We start from the raw sequence: 19,529 nt of genomic DNA, 5'->3' as shown, positions 1-19,529 counted from the left end.
TGGAGAATGATAGCTATTTTAGTACTCTCTGGAGAGAGGTGTTTTGTTTGGTCAGGGCCATTGTTCCCAATTAAAAGAAGGCATTACTGTAGCATTGGAACCAGCACCTTCAGGAATCACCCCCATAGTACTAGTTGAGTCACACCCAACTATTAATATCATTTCTTTTGTGAGATGGGCCAGATTGGATTGTCGGTTTTCTTGTGAGAATGAATTGTTAAAATCTGGCTATTAGAAATCACTGGTTGAAGGAAAGAGAGGAAGATTGGTCAAGGGGACTGACTGTTTTTTACCCTTTTCCTAATGCTGTGATTTTTTTTTTTTTTAAGTTGGCAAGAAAATTACTTTTCCTTTATTTTGCTGGGTCCCCATGAAGTTAATTGACTTTCCCAGGGCCTCAAAGCTCATTAATGGATGAATGCAGAGCCAGAATGCAGGCATCCTGAAATGTGACAATTTAGCTTGGCCTGGAGTTCTGTAAAAGGCACTGGAAGTCTGTTTGGTTTTTGTTTTTTTGTTTTTTTAAATAAGCGAAACCTGCAGCCCATTTTCCAATTGGCACTAGGAGAAAGCAGCATGCCTCTTTGCATCTGCATGGAGTGAATAGAAGGTTTTGTACTCTTGGGAACCAGTTGCTGCCTGCCAGTCCTCACCCTGGCCAGTTGCTCCTCCCATGAAGACAGCTGTGGTTGCCGGGAATCGAGAGTCTGCATGTGTGTATATATCCATTTATTCATTCACCATCCATTCATCTAACAAATACATATCACGCACTTGCTAGGCACAAGGCAGTCTTTTGGGCACTTAGGATATATCACTGAACAAAATTGATGGCAGCCCCTACCTACATGTAGCTTACATTCCTATTACAGACCACACACAGATAATAAACATAATCAGTAGAAAACTGTAGAGGATGCTAGAGGCTGACAGAGCCTGGTAGAGCAGGGGAAGCTTAATGGGGTTGCAGCCGGGGAGAAGCCCCATCATAGATAACTCAAGGAAGAACATTCCAAGCCTGGTGTTTTCCAAGAAGAACAATGGGAGCAGTGTGACCAGAAACATGGGAGATGACGTGGGGCCACATCATGTAGGCCCTTACAGACCACTGGAAAGATGTCAGCTTTTACTCTAAGTGAGGTGAGGGTTTTGAAGATGGAGGGATGGAATCTGATCCTCATAATTAAGGGGTTCCCGCTTATTGGTGGGTTGAGATTAGACCAGATGTGGGCCGGAGCAGAAGCAGGGGCACCAGTTAGGAGACTGTTTTAGCAAGCTAATCCCTTTCCTAAAGTTAACAAAGGGAGATCTGCAAGTGGTGATCCCTCCCAAACCCAGGCCCCAGGGGAGGACCCAGACCTTCACATTCCTTTTTACCACCTGCAAGTAAGTATTAAAGGCCCCATGTTCTGCTTGGAAGACAGAGGGCCTGGCACTTACCGATTGGTGGTCCTGCAGAGAACTGTTCTGACCGTCCCCACATCCCTAATCTATCCATTAGCTTCTGTGTCACTGGGGATGGAAGTACAAAGCCACGAGATGCTTGTGAGGGCAAGGGCAGCTGCTTTTTTCTATCTGTGCTCTTTCTATTTGGCAACAAACTAAGGGGGGACTTGGAAAAGTAAAGGGAGAAGAGAAACATAAAATAGGGAATTAATACCAGATTATAGTATTGGTGGGAACTTGATTATAGAATCTGATAATGTGTAAGTCTCTGTTCCAAGGCCTCTGATTTGCTAAGCTTGGACCATCCCATGTTAATAATAACAATAGCAGGTAATATTTATTGCTTGCTTATCGCATGCCAAGTTTTGTGGGGTTTTGCATCATCATGGTATTTCATTAGATCTTTACAACCACCCTACAAATTGGACATTATCATTAGTCCCACTTTACACATGAGGAAATTTGGCTCAGAAAAGTTAAGGAACTTTCCCAGGGTCTCACAGCCGGTGGATGATAAAGCCAGTGCGTTAGCCAGCCCCAAGCTGTCTGAAGCTAGAATCAAGCCCCTGAGTTCTACACTCATTTTTTTTTTTTAAGTTGTAAGAAATAGTTCTGATATCAAAAGTTGGTATTCCAAACAGGATTGAAGCTTTGTGTTTAAATTATTTTGACCTGGAGACACCAGGGTGGCTCAGCGGTGGAGCATCTGCCTTCGGCTCAGGGCGTGATCCTGGAGTCCCAGGATCGAGTCCCACATCGGGCTCCCTGCATGGAGCCTGCTTCTCCCTCTGCCTGGGTCTCTGCCTCTCTTTCTGTGTCTCTCATGAATAAATAAATAAAATATTTTTAAAAAAATAAATTATTTCGGCCTCACCTTTAACCTTCGTTCCTCAGTTCCCTAATTCTCAAAGAGGGTATAGCAGGACCAGTTCGCTACTAATAAGGCTGATGTGAAGTCGAAGAAATATGCTTTGAAGAGTACATTAAACCTTTCGGGGATGTTTCAGCAAACAATTGCAAAGGTCACAGAGAGTTGACTCTTTGGACTAATGGCATTCTGTTAGGATCACATTTATATAAAAATGTTATTGTGGATTATATAGAGACATAATCCTCAGGCACCCAGAGCAGCCTTGGTCCCGTTCATTCCCAGTTTTCAGACGGCCTCAAGTATTCCCCAGCTATTTCTTTTGTTGTGGCTGGAGGTTTTGCGCAGAGCCTGCCAGCCAACACATGTGCTGTTTTAGGTGTCTGATTGAATTATAATCTGGGCAAATTCTATCAGTCTTGTTGTAGAGATAAACTCTTGGTTTAGTACCATCTCTTTGCGGAAATACAGCTACTTCTGATAATGGCTAAGTCATTCCACTTTATCAACTGCTCAGGGCCTGCACCGGAAATCAAAAAAGGGAGCTCTTTCAATAAAGATTCTGATCTCTTGGAAACAAGCGAGCTGTGTCACACGCCCCTGCCATCTCATGCCGCCTGGCCTCAGCCAGTGGCGAGAAGCTCTCCATCCTGCTGCGCAGCATTCAGGCGCTGGGAGCCCAGGGCGAGTACACCGTCCATCAGGTGTACCCATTTCTCTGACGTTAGAAGCGAAATCACGTATATTTTGCTGTCTCTTCTGATGCCACCACAATCGCAGGACTAGAATAGCTTACAAAAACAATACCTTTCTGATTAGTTTCGGAAAATGTGGGGCGGTCAAGTAAGACAGATTGCTGTACTATAAAATCTCTTAATAGGCCACTCATTAAACTGCTACGGCGTAGCATCAGAGAGTCATCAAATCATGTTGTGTGCATTTTGGGGACAAGCGTGGCAGCTACTGGCTGAAACTGACCTGGAGTCCAGAGACCTGGCTTCTAGTATTGGCAGAGGCAGTATCTCTGACATTGGGTTCCTTCCTTATAAAAATGTAACTTAAAAAGAAAAAAAAAAATGGCAGGGGCACCTCAGTCGCTCAGTTGGTTAAGTGTCTGTCTTGGGCTCAGGTCATGGTCCCAGAGTCCTGGGATAGAGCCCGGTGTTGGGCTCCCATCTCAGCAGGGGCCTGCTTCTCCCTCTGGCTTGGGCTTGCACGCTCTCTCTCTCTCTCTCTCTCTCTCAAATAAATAAATAAAAATCTTATAAATAGATGATAGATAGATAGATAGATAGATAGATAGATAGATAGATAGATAGATGATAGAGATGTTAGAGTAGGTCTGGGTTTTCAGGCTGGCAGCCTGGAGGCTAAATACTGTCGAGGTGGATGTATTTGAGTTTGATTCACATAAGGTGGTGGTGTTTTATGCCAGCGTTGGAAAAAAATCTATTTCACACAAAAGTCTGGATTCCTTGAAAAGTTTTGAAAAATAGGAGGATATGGGAATGTCGGGCCTGAACTCCCCCCATAGCAGTAGGATGTTATAGCTGTTCGGAGAGCACACAGCCCACTCCAGTTTGTACCAGAGGTCCCAGCACTCCCTGTTGTCTTCCACACACACTCGCCTTCCTGCACTGACATTACTTGCTCAGCTCCTGTATAACATCATCCAGGAGTGAGATACTGAGATGAACCAATGAGAGGACCTTTCTAGAATCTGCAGGGAGGATGGCCACAGTCCCTAAACCTTAGGTCTAGTATAGTTTAACGCTTGCTGTAGCATCTTGTCTGGCAAAGAAACCAGGCCCTCTTGTTCTTGTAGTTGTTTTAAGGTTTAAATAGGAGGTGCCGCAGATAGCATGATTCAAAATCCAGCCACCTGTAGCTGAGTCTTTTGAACAATTTAAAATGTCTCTTTTTTGAATTCTATATCAGAAGTGAGGCTTTTTCCTTTCCTTTCCTTTCTTTCCTTTTCCTTTTCCTTTTCCTTTTCCTTTTCCTTTCCTTCCTTTTCCTTTTCCTTTCCTTTCCTTTTCTTTTTTCTTTTCTTTTCTTTTCTTTTCCTTTTCTTTTCTTTTTTTTCTTCTTTTCTTTTCTTTTCTTTTCTTTTCTTTTTTCTTTCTTTTTTTCTTCTTTTCTTTTCAGATTGTCCTAATCAGTATTTGTCACTTATATAACTGAAGAACTCCCTTATTCACATATGTAGAGCCTTGGTCATTTGTCTGAAGAAGTGATTGAATCTTATTATTTGTGAATAGAAATTTTTGAAAAGTTGACTTTCGTTCTTATAAGTAATTGACTTGGGAGTGCCTAAAATATTAGGAGGAGTGATTGTAAACAGGCCCTCGGTCTCAGAGCTGCCCTATTGCATGACCTATAGCAAGAGGATATGCTACTTAGGAACAAACAGAGTGAAAGCCAGTCCTAATTTAATACGTTGCAACAGGGCTTTAGTTCAGCTTTAAAAGAGCTATTTTTATGAATTGATGGGTGATGCTGTGACCAGAATGTACAAAGGATTTCTTCTTTTATCCCAATGAATTTCATTTGAATTGTGCTTAAACTGCTTTTCACCTTAGCAGAAGGAAGACTTCTGTGTGCCCGACGTTACTCTGCTATTGGTCTATACAAACCTCCGGTTCCTTTTCCAGATGAATTCTGAGCCAAAGTCTGTGTTCCATTTAAGTTGTGCTTCTCAAAATTCTCAACTATCAAGTTGGGTTGTTTGTTTTTGTTTTTGTTTTGTTTTGTTTTTTTACATTTTTAAAATTTTAATTCAATTTGCCAACATAAGTATAACACCCACTGCTCATCCCATCAAGTGTCCTCCTCAGTGCCCATCACTCAGTTACTTCGTCCCCCTACCTACCTCTCCTTCCTCAACCCTTTGTGTGTTTCCCAGAGTTAGGGGTCTCTCATGGTTTGTCTCCCTCTCTAATTTTTCCCACCCAGTCCCCCTCCTTTCCCTTATAATCCCTTTCACTATCTCAACTATCAAGCTATTTAATCATAAATCCTCTGAGGCTAGTATATTCTTTTATTTTTGTATTTTTACTTGACTGAAAGCTTGCTTTCCCATCCTCTCCCCAAATTCTTCTGTTTGGGCATAACATTTCTTTACATCCCCAATAAGGTTAATCTCTGGGAGTGAGTCCCTGGCCAGAATGGGCACGTAATGATTGACTCCTAACAGGAAAAATTCTCCAACAGACTTTGCATACATACTGAGAAATCTGAGTGCCAGAAACCAAATACAAGATGTAACTAACTTCTCTCATTCCTTGAATGCTGCCATACTGACTCGGGGACACTCTCCTTGGACAATTGACCATTGACCCTTTCAAGTGGCTTTTTGGGGCTAAAAATACCAGTTGGTTCTGTATATTCAAACCACCATTGTCGTTCTCAAGATATAAAGTTGTTCATTACCCAGAAGCTGTATTGACAAAGTTTGGAACACTTCACGTCTTTGGGCCTCAATTTTTTACCTTTGGAAAACTTGGAATTTGTAGTTCAAGCACTTTTTCTCAAGTCTAAAAATATAGTTTAGAAGCCAAAGGCTTTTTTTTTTTTTCTTGTCCAAATACATGCTAGTTTAAAAATGATTGCAAAGGGTTGTTTAGGTTGCCTTTTCAAATTTAAAATTCTCAACAGTTTTACCTTACCTTTATATAAGTTGATTTAAATGATAAATGTGTCCATATGTATACCTGCCAATTTGTGTACTTCTATACACACGTATTTTATGTTGTGGGACTTTAAACCATGTCTGGCAAGTGTGATAGCATTCTATAACAAAGCACTGGTTTTGTTTACACCTTCATAAATCATGCAGATGAGATCTGTGGCTATTCCCAGCCACACATGATAAAAATATCCTGTGCCTTGCTGATGTTTCTGGACCTTCAAGGTCAATAGGCTGGTCCTTTGCAGAGCTATGAATTCTTGGATGTTTCTCTTTCCTACCCTTTTGTTAGAGTGCCCCTTGACTTGCTGGGCTTGAACTTCTCTCATTTTATATTATTATTTTATTTTATTTTATTTAGATTTTATTTATTTATCCATGAGAGACATGGAGAGAGAGGCAGAGACATAGGCAGAGGGAGAAGCAGGCTCCCTGCAGGAAGCCTGATGTGGGACTCGATCCCAGGACCCCAGGATCCTGCCCTGGGCCAAAGGCAGATGCTCAACCACTGAGCTGCCCAGGTGTCCCAAACTTCTCTCATTATAGATAGACCTTCCACATCCTGCTCCCTCTTCTTCCTCTCCCCGTCTCTTGCCCCTTGTTTTACTATAAAAGCGATCTGTTAGATTCAGTTATTCTTCTGGGTGACTGACTGACTAGTGACATTTGGGGGTGGGGGGGACGAATGAAGGTATTTTTGGCTAGCGCCTGCAGTTTTAAAATATCATAATGTGTTATTTCTTGTTATAGGAACTTAAAACCAGTTAACTAGCAGATGAGTGTCTATTGTACAGAACCTAGAAATCGTCCTAAACTTCTTAAGCTAGTTTTAAAGATAAACCTTTGAAAATTCCTTCAGAGGTGATGGACTTGGAAACCTCAGGTTAAAAGTGACCACAACAGGTGACTCCATACAAAAGGCCCCTCCCGATGAGGAGGTGAACTCAGGGCTGGCTCAGACAGTGCTTCTGAAATTCCCTCTGGGCTCAGCTGAGATCAAAGATCTTTTGCTTAAATATTGTCCCCTCTCTTGGGCATTTGAGTGGCTCAGTGGTTGAGCGTCTGCCTTTGGTCGTGATCCCGGGGTCCTAGGATCGAGTCCTACATCAGGCTTCCGCAAGGACCCTGCTTCTTCCTCTGCCTATGTCTTTGTCTCTCTCTGTGTGTCTCTCATGAATTAATAAATAAAATCTTTAAAAAATGTATATTGTCCCCTCTCCCCACAACTTCTAAGAAAAGACATCGTGCTGATTAGAAATATAAGACAACTGACAAAAATAAATGATGAGCAACCACGCAGTTGTGACATACATTAGAACTCTTTGTAAAAGTTAACCTTTTTAACTTAGATAGAAATAACTACCATGCCCAGATCATCCAAGCAACCCTTTCTCTCTTAATTGGGTTGCGCTACACTGTTTCCTAAACATCTTGTGGGTAGAATGGTTCCAGTTCTAGGTCCAGGACCAATCCCTGTCCCACATGAGCTTGGTTCTGTCTTCACCTTCAACCTAGCCATCCTTCTCTCTTCCCAAGTGACATGTAGGTGTATCCTGTTTAGGTGGAGTTGAATGAGCATTTCAAATGTACCATTCCTTCTCAACCTCTCCAATTTTCCAAAAAAAAAAAAAAAAAAAAAGGATGCAACATCCACCACTTCTTCTTGCCATGAGATACAAGCTTGAAAAAAGGACATGTGTCTTTTGTGCTCTTTTCTTAATAAGGTTTTTTGTTTTTGTTTTCAAGATTTTAAAAAAGATCTTATTTATTTATTCACGAGGAAGACAGAGAGAAGCAGAGATACAGGCAGAGGGAGAAACAGGCTCCCTGACGGGGAGCCTGATGCAGGACTCGATCCCAGGACCCCGGGATCATGACCTGAGCTGAAGGCAGATGCTCAACCACTGAGCCACCCAGGTGCCCCCTTAACAGGGGTTTTAAAAACACACGTGCCCAATGCCCTTTATAAGCACCTGTCAGCCTTTTATTTACCATCCAAGTGAAGTGGATCTTGGGAAGCTATTGATACCATCTTCCAAGTTGGAAACTCTTCCTTTTTTAAAGTGCAAACAGACCAATGATAAAAAGTAATAAGTGTAGTTTAAGATTTGGGGCTACTAGGAGTTTTACACTCATAGACACTTAATGTTCACATCAAACATTTTATTTTATTTTGCATTTTATAGTGCTGATGGTGGGGTGCCAAGCCCAGGGTGGTTAGAGGACATGCATGTCCAAGGTCACATAGGTAGTACTTCAGTGAGCACCATGCTCTCAACCCCGCTCTACTTACTTAATGAGTATATTTACTCTGGATAAGGCTGCGGACCACAACTAAGCTTCATTTCCAAGTAAATAAGGAAAAGGGAATTGAGGGAAAGGAGAATTAATGAAATAGTAGTTGCAAATCACTGAGCCCAGCGCCTGGCACATGGCAAATTCTCAGTAAATGTTAGCAAGTATTGTTGCTCCAGTGTCACCTCTTTGAGAACTTTCTTTTGGAGAGAACATTAATGATCCATTATTTCTTGCTTGTGAGATGTGAAGTTATTGACTTATCACTGCTGGGCTTGGCATGTTGAGCCCTGTTTCTGTTTATTAATGTGATGAGGTTACTTGTGGTGAGGGAGGGTCCCTGCTGCGTGGTGGCAGTAATTATCAGTGCTGTTGTGCGGTTGCAGGAACCAGTTGCTAGCGAATGCTGGTTTCTTCTTTTCTTTCTCTTTTTTTTTTTTTTAAATCCCATTACATAATTTAACAATCATTTCGTTCCGTAGTGAGATGAAAAGAATTTAGCAGCCTTCAGCTGGAGCTGAATAGAGAAGCAAATTATAGAAATCACTGACATTAGTGCCTGGCTAGAGCAGGATTGTTTCCTACTGAATATTTGAAAGTATTTTGTCCAATCTAATTTTAAAAGACTGGAGCCACTGGGCTTCCACTGCTTTCCCTGGGAACTATAATTACATGGCCTAATAGAGCCCAGTGGTGGGACATTTTCTTCAGCTGATATAGGAGCAATGGAGGCATTCATAGGAGGTCTGGTCACTGTGTTCTTCAAAATGGGGTTTGAGAAGGGACACAAGCATATTTGCTCACCTGAGAAAATATTTTCTTTCTACCCAAGGATGTTTCTTTGGTCTCTCCTGCTGCATTGAACCATGGTTTGCTACATAATGGGATTTTCTTTAACTCTGTTTTATAGAGAATCCCCCAAATACACAATAGTAAAGAGAACACTATCATGGACACACATGTGCCCAAAACTAGCCCCAACAACCAACAATCATTGACCAATCCTGCCCCAAACACATGCTCACCCACTTCTTCCCTTCTACTATTATTCTGAAACCTCATCATACTGCTTTTTCTAAATTCTGGTAAAATATATATAACATAAAATTTAGCATTTTAACCATGTTAAAATACATAATTCAGTGGCATTAAGTACATAATATTGTGCAACTGTTACCACCATTTAGTTCTGGAAATTTCATCACCCCAGAAGGAAACCCTGCACCCATTCAACACCATTCCTCCCTCCCCCTAGAGCCTGGTAACCACTAATCTACTCTCTGGATTGGATTCACCTATTCTGGATTTTCTATATAAATGGATTTGTACAATATATAACCTTTTTGGTCCTTCTTTCAATGAGTATGTCTTCAAGATTCAATCAAGTTGTGTCAGGCTTCATTTCTTTCCATAGCAGAGTAGTACTCTATTGTATGGATATACCACATTTAGTTTATTCATCTGATAGGATATTTTGGTTACTTCCACTCTTTGTCCATTGTGAATAGTGGTGCTTTGAACATTCAGATGCAAGTTTTTGTTGTAATACTTGTTTTCAATTCTTTTGAGTGTATGCCCAGAAGTGAAATCTCTAGGTCATATGGCAAGTCTGTGTTACCTTACTGTGGAACCATCGAGCTGTTTATAACTGCAACAGTCTACATTCCCTTCAGCAACATACAAGGGTTCCAATTTCTCCACATTCTTGCTAACATGCGTTGGCAATAACATGTGTTATTTTCTGCCTTTTTTAAAAAAAAAAAATCCTAGTGGGTATAAAGTGGCATATTATTGTGATTTTGATGTGCACTTTCCTAATGACTATTGATGTTATTAAGCATCGTTTCATATGATTGTTGGTTATTTGTGGATCCTCTTTGGAGAAATGTCTATTCAAATCCTTTGCCCATCTTTGAATTATTTATTTATGCATTTTTTTGTTGATCTGTAAGTGTCCTTTATATATTCTGGATACTAGACTCTTATTGGATATTTGATTTACAAATATCTTTCCCATTCAGTGGCTTTTTCTTTTCACTCTCTCAATTGTATCCTTTGATGCACAGTTTTTAATTTTAATGTAATTCTCATCTGTTTTTTTTGTTATTGTTGCCTGTGCTTTTATTGTCATAGTGAAATAACCATTGCCAAGTCCAAGATCATGGAGATTTCCCCTATGTTCTTTCCTCAGAGTTTTATCATTTTAACTCTTATATTTGGGTCTTTGATCCATTTTGAGATAATTTTTTGTATGGTGTGAGGTTGAAGTTCTTTTACATATGGATATCCAGTTGTCCCAGCACCATTTATAGAGAAGACCATCATATCATTTTATCCATAGTAATTCAGTATGTTTCACTAAAAGATAAGAACTTTTTTTTACATAACCACAGTACCATTATCACACTTAGAAAACCTTCATATTTCCTTAAAATCATCAAATTTCTAATCTGTATTCAAAGCTTTAATTACCTCAAAAATTTTAAGAACTTTTTTTAAAAACAAAACTCATATCCTGATAAGGTACATCCCTTGCAAATTGTTGGTATATCTTTTTTGATGCTTTTAAGTCTTTAGATATTCCCTCCATCTCCTTTTTTCCTTCTTGCAATTTATTTGTTGAAGCAAATAAATTGGGTCATTTGCCCTGTGGAGTTTCCTGTTCCAGGTTTTCTCAATTGTATTCCCATGAGGTGACATGTTCCTGAGTCCTCTGAACTTTCTGTAATTTGGTAATTGGAACTAGATGCTTGATCAGATTCTGGGGATCTTGTGGTTTGTTTTCTGTTGTTTGTTTGTTCTTCACAAAGCTACTTCTTAGGTAATGTTATTCTAATCGAGAGGCAAATACACTCTGGTTACTTCTTAATTTTTTTATGTTGGCAGCCATTGATAATCAGTGCTTAAACGCATTAGTTTGTTAGGGGCTATGAAATAATGATATTTTAATTCTATTGTATCCTTTTCATTTATTATATGGAATGCCTGCATTTTATAAAGACAAGATTTGCCCCTTTTAATTACTTAATTATCCAATGCTAAAGCTTGTCTAAGAAAGGCAGTGTCAGGGCACCTGGGTGGCTCAGTGGGTGAGCATCTGCCTTTGGCTCAGGTTGTGATCCCAGGGTCCTGGGATCGAGTCCTGCATCGGGCTCCCCACAGGGAGCCTGCTTCTTCCTCTGCCTGTGTGTGTCTCTCTCTCTCTCTCTCTCTCTCTCTCTCTCTCTATGTCTCTCATGAATAAATAAATAAAATCTCTAAAAAAAGAAAAGAAAGAAAGGCAGTGTCAATTCTTGATTCTTTCCCTCTATTTACCAGTAGCAAAATAAGCCAGGGCCAGTTCTATTCTTTTTTTGAGTGCTGTTTGTTAATGCATTTAGTTAATGCCTATTTAATGTGTTTCAAGCCATTGCAGTTGTTATTCTTATGGATGCTCAAATCATCTCATCTTTGGTTAGTGAGAACCTCTTCAGGTTGGCTCTTGAGTTCTTTGTAACAGGAGTTTATGGCCTTTGATAGCTTGCTGACTATCCTATGTGATAATTTTACAGCTCTTATTGGGCCGCAATGTGGTCTATTGTGGCACTTCTCAGATTTCCTTACAAAAACTCCTAAGAGGTCTCTTCACTTCCTCTGGTGCTCTGGAAAAGATGATAGGGCTTCACTACCATTTGTGGAATCATAAGACAGGTCAGAAGAGGCATTGAAAACTCATTTCATGAGTTCTTTTGAGTTTCTACTAGGTATACATGGTATTGTTAAGAATGTACATTTGGACAAAGCCCAAACCGTCAGTGTGATTTCATTATGGCTCCATTTTAGTTCTGTTTCTAGTCAGAAACAAGAGATCGATTAGTTTAGTCAGAGATCGATTGCTAGTTATTCTGAATCCTTTTCATATAATTAGGAAAAAATATAAGTACCTTAATAAATGCCATTTGTTGAAGACCTTTCTTTTTCTTTCTTTTCTTTTAAGCAAAGGGAGAAAGTAAGGAGATGGATGTGTTTCCCAAACCTAGAAAATGGATATAAAATCAGATGGATTGCTTTTCTTCTAGTCTCCGTTTCTCCATTAAATAAAGGAGATGGTTATTTTCCACCTATTTGATAAAGTTGCTGAGTGCTATAATGAGTTTATATTTATAGAGAACTTGAAGCTTTTTGGATGAAAGGTGCTAAATTAAGGCTTATTGTTTATTGAATTTATTTGATGTGTCTAACCTCCTGGGAACATTTGCTGAAGTTAATTAAAAACAGATAGTCCCCATTCTGACAGCTTACAGTGCCACTTACAAGCCAATAGCATAAACAGTGTACACTTTATTGTCCTAATGTTGGACTGCCTAGAAAACCATAGCTCTTTCAGACAGGGGAATGATCCATTTTTGTAGGAAAGATGGGCTCAATTGCTGGATAAAAACATGAAGATATTCTCAACCATATCTGAACCACCTAGCTGTCCTCCTTTTTAAAAATACTTAGAATATGGAGATTTTCCTCAATTTCCAATTATAATTTTCAGATTGGAAAATTAAAAATAATCTTTCCTTTCCATCATTTTGGAAAGAAATTAAGATATGAGTTTATATCTTATATATTGTCTTATGATCACTTATTCTTTACGGGAATGGCATTCTAAAGCAGCCAACTAGAATGACTTATGCTTTAACCGAGTGAAAGTTGTGAAGTATAATTATAGTAATGGTGTGTTTGCTTCCTTTGCCAGTTGGTGATGGAGTTTTGTGGCGCTGGCTCTGTCACTGACCTGATCAAGAACACAAAAGGTAACACGTTGAAGGAGGAGTGGATTGCATACATCTGCAGGGAGATCTTACGAGTAAGTGACAACACGGAATATCTGGGATGGTATTGAACTTTGTATTAATAACCTTCCACTGACATTCACAAAAATATTGCATACTTTTTTAAAGCTTCATTCTAACAGTGATGGCAGTAGTGGTAGTTTTGTGGTCTTGTTCCAGTGGAGGTGAGAGCCATTCTGAACAGGCCATGTGCACTCTCATTTGGAGTGTTAACTTTGGGTGACTTCCCTTAACAAGGATTCATTTCCAATGATATTTCCAATTAGAAATCTGATTTTAGAACATAGAGATAAGGTTTTACTTAGGAAATGAATTTTTTAGAGGTATTTTGATTACTCATTTGAATTTTCCATTTCTGAAAGTTTATAACTAGTGTAAGGATTGCATGACATTTACCATTTTAGCATATAGAACTTATAGAACTTTTAACTGATTTTAAATTTAAAAAAAAAAAAACCTTCAAGACTTTGTCACTTAAATTGATCAAAATAGCTGGACAAGACTGTATCTATCTGTTTGACCAGTTTTGCCCACAAATCTCAGTCAGGCTATCTGGACAGTAGCTTCAATTTACTGAGCTCAATTCAGGGAAAAGAAGGTCATATTTTAGTTCAGTCAGGCTAGTTTAATTATCTCTTGCTTCTGATATGGAGGCTATTGTGTGTTCACTGAGCATTCTTATTAGATGTGCTTGACAATCATAATTTATTTATAAGTTCTGCCTATTTAATCTAAGGAAATAAAATTTAAAAGTATTTTCATGATATGTCCAAGATACACTTTTGAGAGGCAAATTATGTGCTCTGCATGGATGGATGGATGGATGGGTGGGTGGGTGGATGGGTGGATGGATGGAAGACATTAAAAATATTCAAACCACATTAGGCAAGAACCCAAAAACAAATAGAAAGTGAACTTTAAAAATAACGTTGATAATAGCATAAACATCAAAAACGTAGAAATAAATTTGCAGAAAGATGTGAATGACTTCTACACTGAAAACCACAAAACATTACTGGGAGAGATTAAAGTAGATCTTAGTAAATGGAGGTGTGTATACCATTTCACAGATAAGAATACTTAATATTGTGAAGATGTTATTTCTCCCTGGTTTGATCCATGGTTTCAGTGAACTCCCCATCAAAATCCCTCTAGGTGTATCTGTAGATATTGACAAGCTGTTTTTTAAGACATTATATGGAAGTACAAAGGGGCTGAGAATAGCCAAGGCAATCTTGAAGAAGAAGAATAGAGCTGGAGGATTTATGCTGCCAGTTATTGAGACTTCTTCTAAAGCTACTAAGTAAATAAGGCAGAGTAGTATTGTCACAAGAATAGACAAATGGCCAAAGGAACAGAATCAAGAGTCCAGGAACAGACCTACTTCGTATGGACACGTGATTTATGGCAAAAGAAGTGCTTGCGGCACATGGGGAAAGGGTGCTCTTATCAGTAAATAGTGCTTGGTCCATTGACTAGTCATGTGAAAACATGATACCTGCTTTCTAACATATTCAAAAATTAATTCCAGCTGGATTAGAGATATTTTAAATGGGAAAGATACAAAAAATAAAGCTGTTAAGAGCAAGCATAGGATAAACCCTCTCTGGCTTGGAGTGGGCAGAAAGATTTCTGAAACAAGCACAAGACAAAGTTGAGCAGGAAACAGGGAGGTATGGTTGCTGTTCTCCCTCAAACCTGACATTTATTTTCAAATGTTGAGGTGCTTTTGTGTAAACTTCACTTGAATTTCTGACTTAGAATTTCACTCATTGAGAGAAAGCACAAAGGGTTATTTAGGCATCCAGACCACCCGTGACGCCAAGAATCTGTTGGGTCTCCCGGCTGGTTCTGCAGTCCACCTTTCTGCTCTGCTTGGGAGCCTTGGATGGGTAACCCTGGGGATGATCAACCATGTGCGTTCCAGGGTTCTGTTTCACCTGATGAGTATATCCCAGTACCTGATTCGAAAGTGTGAAAACTGTGTTTTCTTCTCGCTTCCAATACATTCTCCCAAAAGATACTGACATTTGAGATAAGATGACTCATTGGAAGGGACATTCAATCACAAGAAGTTTCAGAGATAACCCTCCGTGCATCCTATGATCTCATTAACTATAAGGTTTGGCTCGCTTACGTGCTCTGATACCTGTTTCCAACCACTCTGGTAGTGAAAGAGTGTGAGGGATCTTTGTTCCCTGTAAATATTCATGAGCAGTTAATATGCCGTAAAACCATACATTTTGATCTGCTGGATGCCTACCTTGAGCTGAATTGAGTAGAGAGGAAAGATAATTTTTTTTAAAACCCAAACCAGTGCTTCAATTTCTCACATGGTTTGTGTTTACTGATATTCCTGAATATACACATCGATCTTTTTGGGCATCCCCATTCTCATGCTGAGTATTTTTTTTTTAATTTTTATTTATTTATGATAGTCACAGAGAGAGAGAGAGAGAGAGAGAGAGAGAGGCAGAGACACACAGGCAGAGGGAGAAGCAGGCTCCATGCACCGGGAGCCCGACGTGGGATTCAATCCCGGGTCTCCAGGATCGCGCCCTGGGCCAAAGGCAGGCGCTAAACCGCTGCGCCACCCAGGGATCCCTGCTGAGTATTTTCAACAAAGGAATTCAGATATTTTGTTTCTTTTTGTTTCAACTTCATCTTTTATACCAGGGTCATTATGGAGGAAAATTAAAAGTACCGAAAATTATAAATAATAAAATGACAATACTTGAGTATACAGTACCTTGAATTAGCGAGTGTTAGCATAGCATAATTTGCTTCAAGACTCCAATTTGAGATTATTTTAGGTTACACTTTGAGAAGTGTACACTTAGAGCAATCTGTAGATTTTAGAACTCACACCACAAGCCAGCGTGAGAGTAATTCATGGAGAAATGGAACACAATCCGGTTTAGATGTCACCAAATAATTATTTCATGCAATGAACACAACGTCACAGATACCATAAAGCACTAAAGAAGACAGTTATGAATGCCAACAAAGGAAACAGAAATTGGGGGCGGTGGGTTTAATATGAGCCACATTGGCTAAAGCCAATGGGAAATTTTTTGTCTGGTCTGAGAAATTAACTTATATGATATAATGTAACTTTTAACTTTTTTTTTCTTTCAAGTTTTTACTTAAATTCAAGTGAGTTAACGTCTAGTGCAGTTTATTAATCAATTGCCTAGTTTAGGACGGCACTGTATACACGTGAAAGACCTGAGTATGATAATGAAAGTACCAAAAAAAAAAAGGAAACTATCTCTGGGTGAGTTAACATCTCTTTGGGATCATTGACAGTCCAAGTAATTTTATTTTCATCTTGGCTTATGTTCCTATTAACCCTTCTCAATTCCTTGTTACTCCAGGGGCTGAGTCATCTGCATCAGCATAAAGTGATTCATCGAGATATTAAAGGGCAGAATGTCTTGCTGACTGAGAACGCAGAAGTTAAACTGGGTAAGAGCAGCATCCAGTGAGCCTAGGAATTGAGGGAATGAATAGGATTATTTCAGCAGCTAGTTGGTTTTCTTTTGTGTTTTTTTGTTTTTGTTTTTTAAGATTGTATTCATCCATTCATGAAAGACACAGAGAGAGAGACAGAGAGAGAGAGAGAGAGACCCAGGCAGAGGGAGAAGCAGGCTCCATGCAGGGAGCCCAACATGGGACTCAATCCCGGGTCTTCAGGATCGGGCCCTGGGCTGAAGGCGGCGCTAAACCGCTGAGCCCCCTGGACTGCCCTGTTTTGTTTTTAATGAATGTAAATTGTCACTGAATTTGGAGGTCACTGTACTAAGGAATGAAAAGGAAAATATTTATTTGTCTATTTCAAAACATTTTTAAAAAGTGCTTGAGGAATGAATTGGAGGAACCATTTGCTTAATCAATTTATAGAAGTAATTGAGTGTTTTTTTAAAGCAAAAACCTTTCAGATTAGAAGTAAATGACCTTGAAACGGCTTCCTAAATCTTACCATTTGTCTACTTTGCTGTCGCTATCACAGAACAGTGATGACCCATTTTTTAATTGAAAAATATCCGCAGTTAGACATATTTAGAATAACGAATTCCTGCTATATTCCCATATGTTTTAAGCTATATTTACATCAACTTCGTTGTTACCTGGGGCACCTGTGCATAACGGGCGTACAGTATTCTACTTTGCATGCATGCAGGTTATCCTACTTCTGTTTGCCTGAGTTATCAGTGAGGGAACCCTTTTCCCTGGTGCTTCCTCCCACCAATCTGGGATTGTCCACATAGGGTAGAGAATCCACATGCTGCACAAGCTCCACCCCCTTGGTGTCTATGAGTCAGAGGATGAATTGACAGCTATCTGTAGGATGTGCAGTTTGTCATCTAGAAAGGAGTTATTGCCCATATGATTGTTTATTTTCAAAGAGATCGAAATACGCCCTACGTTTATATCTCAAACATTTGTTCGTGCCTTTTCGTTAAAATATATAATTTCCATGTTTTTCTTAGCATTGGGTCTAAACTTTCATCCCATGAATATTCCCTTTTAAAACAAAAATATACATTAGTTGGGAAGGCGGGTGTGTGTGCACACACCTGTGTATATGTATATACACATATCTTCCATGGACTGGCTAAGTACTCTATCCTCAGAATATTCACCCATCACCCATTAACAGTCCCTTGTTGAGAGATTATGTCAGGCCCTATACACAGCATTTTTATATCACAGCAACCCTATGTAAATATCATCAGCCTCATTTTATAAGTTTGGAAACTGGAGCTTAAATCCTGATCTGCTAGCCCTAGGTCACATCACTCGTAAGTGGCAGAGATGGGTTGCAAACTTAGGCACTCTGACTGCAGAAACCTGGCTCTTAAACACTTTCTTTGTATCCCCCTAAGTATTATCTCTTATGGCAAACAAGCTTGCCTGTTATTTAACATCTGTTTTTGTCCCTACAGACCTTTGGTTTAACCAAATACAGCGTTACGTGCTTTCCTCCTCAGTACACATTTCATATATTCATGTGCTTTAAAAATAGACGTTCACAACAGTTAAAAGGATGTGGTTGTATGAATGCAATCATACAGTATGTAGCCTTCTGGAATTGGCTCCCCCCCCAGTATAAACATCTACAGAATTATCTAGATTATTATGCATACCAGTTTGCTCCTTTTTATTGCTGCGTAGTATTCCCTGATACTACACCGGGCTACACCACTGCCATTTCTTTAACCATTTACCTAGTGAAGGACACCTGGATTGTTTCCAACTAGGGGCTGTTGAAAATAAAGCTGCTGTGAATATCTCTGTGCAAAAAAATAAATAAAAGTAGATAAAAATAGACATTCACAATAGCTAAAAGGGAGAAGCAACCCAAATTGCCCATCTGCAGGTGGATGGATAAATGCAACGTGGTGCCTGCATACGATGGAGTATTACTGAGCCTTAAAAGTTAGGAAATTCTAACCCATGCTCTGACAAGGACAAACCTTGAGGACACTATGCTAATTGAGACAAGCCAGTCACACAAAGACAAGTACTGTACGGTACCGCTTATATGAGGTACCTGTAGTAGTCCAGATTTTTAGAGACAAAAAGTAGAACAGTGCTTGCCAGGGGCTGGGGAGAGGGGAGAATGGGGAGTTATTGTTTAAATGAGTGCAGAGTTTCAGTTTGGGAAGATGAAAAAGTTCTGGAGTCAGAGGGCGGTGATGGTTGCACAACAATGTGAATGTTCTTCATGGCACAGAACCGTACATTTACAAATGATTAAAATTGTAAATTTTGTGGCATGTTTATTTTGCCACATTAAAAAAATGAGCATTCGTCTTATCACCACGTAAGGATCATAGACTTTATTCATTTGTCTTCTCTTAAATAGTGGACTTTGGCGTCAGTGCCCAGCTGGATCGAACAGTGGGCAGGAGAAATACCTTCATCGGGACCCCTTACTGGATGGCTCCAGAAGTCATTGCCTGTGACGAAAACCCAGATGCCACATACGATTTCAAGGTATGACTTCTTCATTGTTTCAGAACTGTGCCTCATGTCCCGCCCCGAGTCTTGCAGTGGGAAAATTCTCACGTACCTTTGGGCCTGGATTTATGTAATCCAAAGGGAGAACTGAAAAGCATTATTTGAATTTAAAATAATAAGACACTCAAGTGTTAGAATCTTTTTCACGCGTTCACCCGTTATATCTGATTGCCTGTTTGTAAAAGATGTTAAAACCATTTTCTATATTCTCTTGAACTTCCTTTCGTTTCTTATTGGAAAATAGATTTCTTATGGAAGTGTTAAGTCACTGTATTGTACACTCAAGACTAATATTACGTTGTATGTTAACTGGAATTTAAATAAAAACTTAAAAATAGGCAACAAATATCTATTACGATTATAGGTTAGAGGTTTGACAAAG

The 19,529-nt window shown here is 39.4% G+C and overlaps 1 protein-coding gene across 8 annotated transcripts in view; it reads left to right on the top strand.

Moving 5' to 3' along the window:
- The window catches only part of TNIK (TRAF2 and NCK interacting kinase), a 376,555-nt gene that overhangs the window by 240,761 nt on the left and 116,265 nt on the right, over positions 1–19,529 (top strand). For all 8 annotated transcript variants that reach the window (XM_072808063.1, XM_072808061.1, XM_072808062.1 and 5 more), the window contains 3 exons: positions 13,024–13,134; positions 16,498–16,588; positions 18,993–19,123. In XM_072808063.1, coding sequence (XP_072664164.1) covers positions 13,024–13,134; positions 16,498–16,588; positions 18,993–19,123 — 333 coding nt within the window. The remainder of the gene's footprint in view (positions 1–13,023; positions 13,135–16,497; positions 16,589–18,992; positions 19,124–19,529) is intronic.

This window comes from Canis lupus, chromosome 31 (genome assembly GCF_048164855.1).
Source record: "Canis lupus baileyi chromosome 31, mCanLup2.hap1, whole genome shotgun sequence".
Classification (NCBI taxonomy): domain Eukaryota; kingdom Metazoa; phylum Chordata; class Mammalia; order Carnivora; family Canidae; genus Canis; species Canis lupus.
Note: the sequence above shows the minus strand (reverse complement) of the source record. Positions and strands in the feature narration are given on the sequence as shown.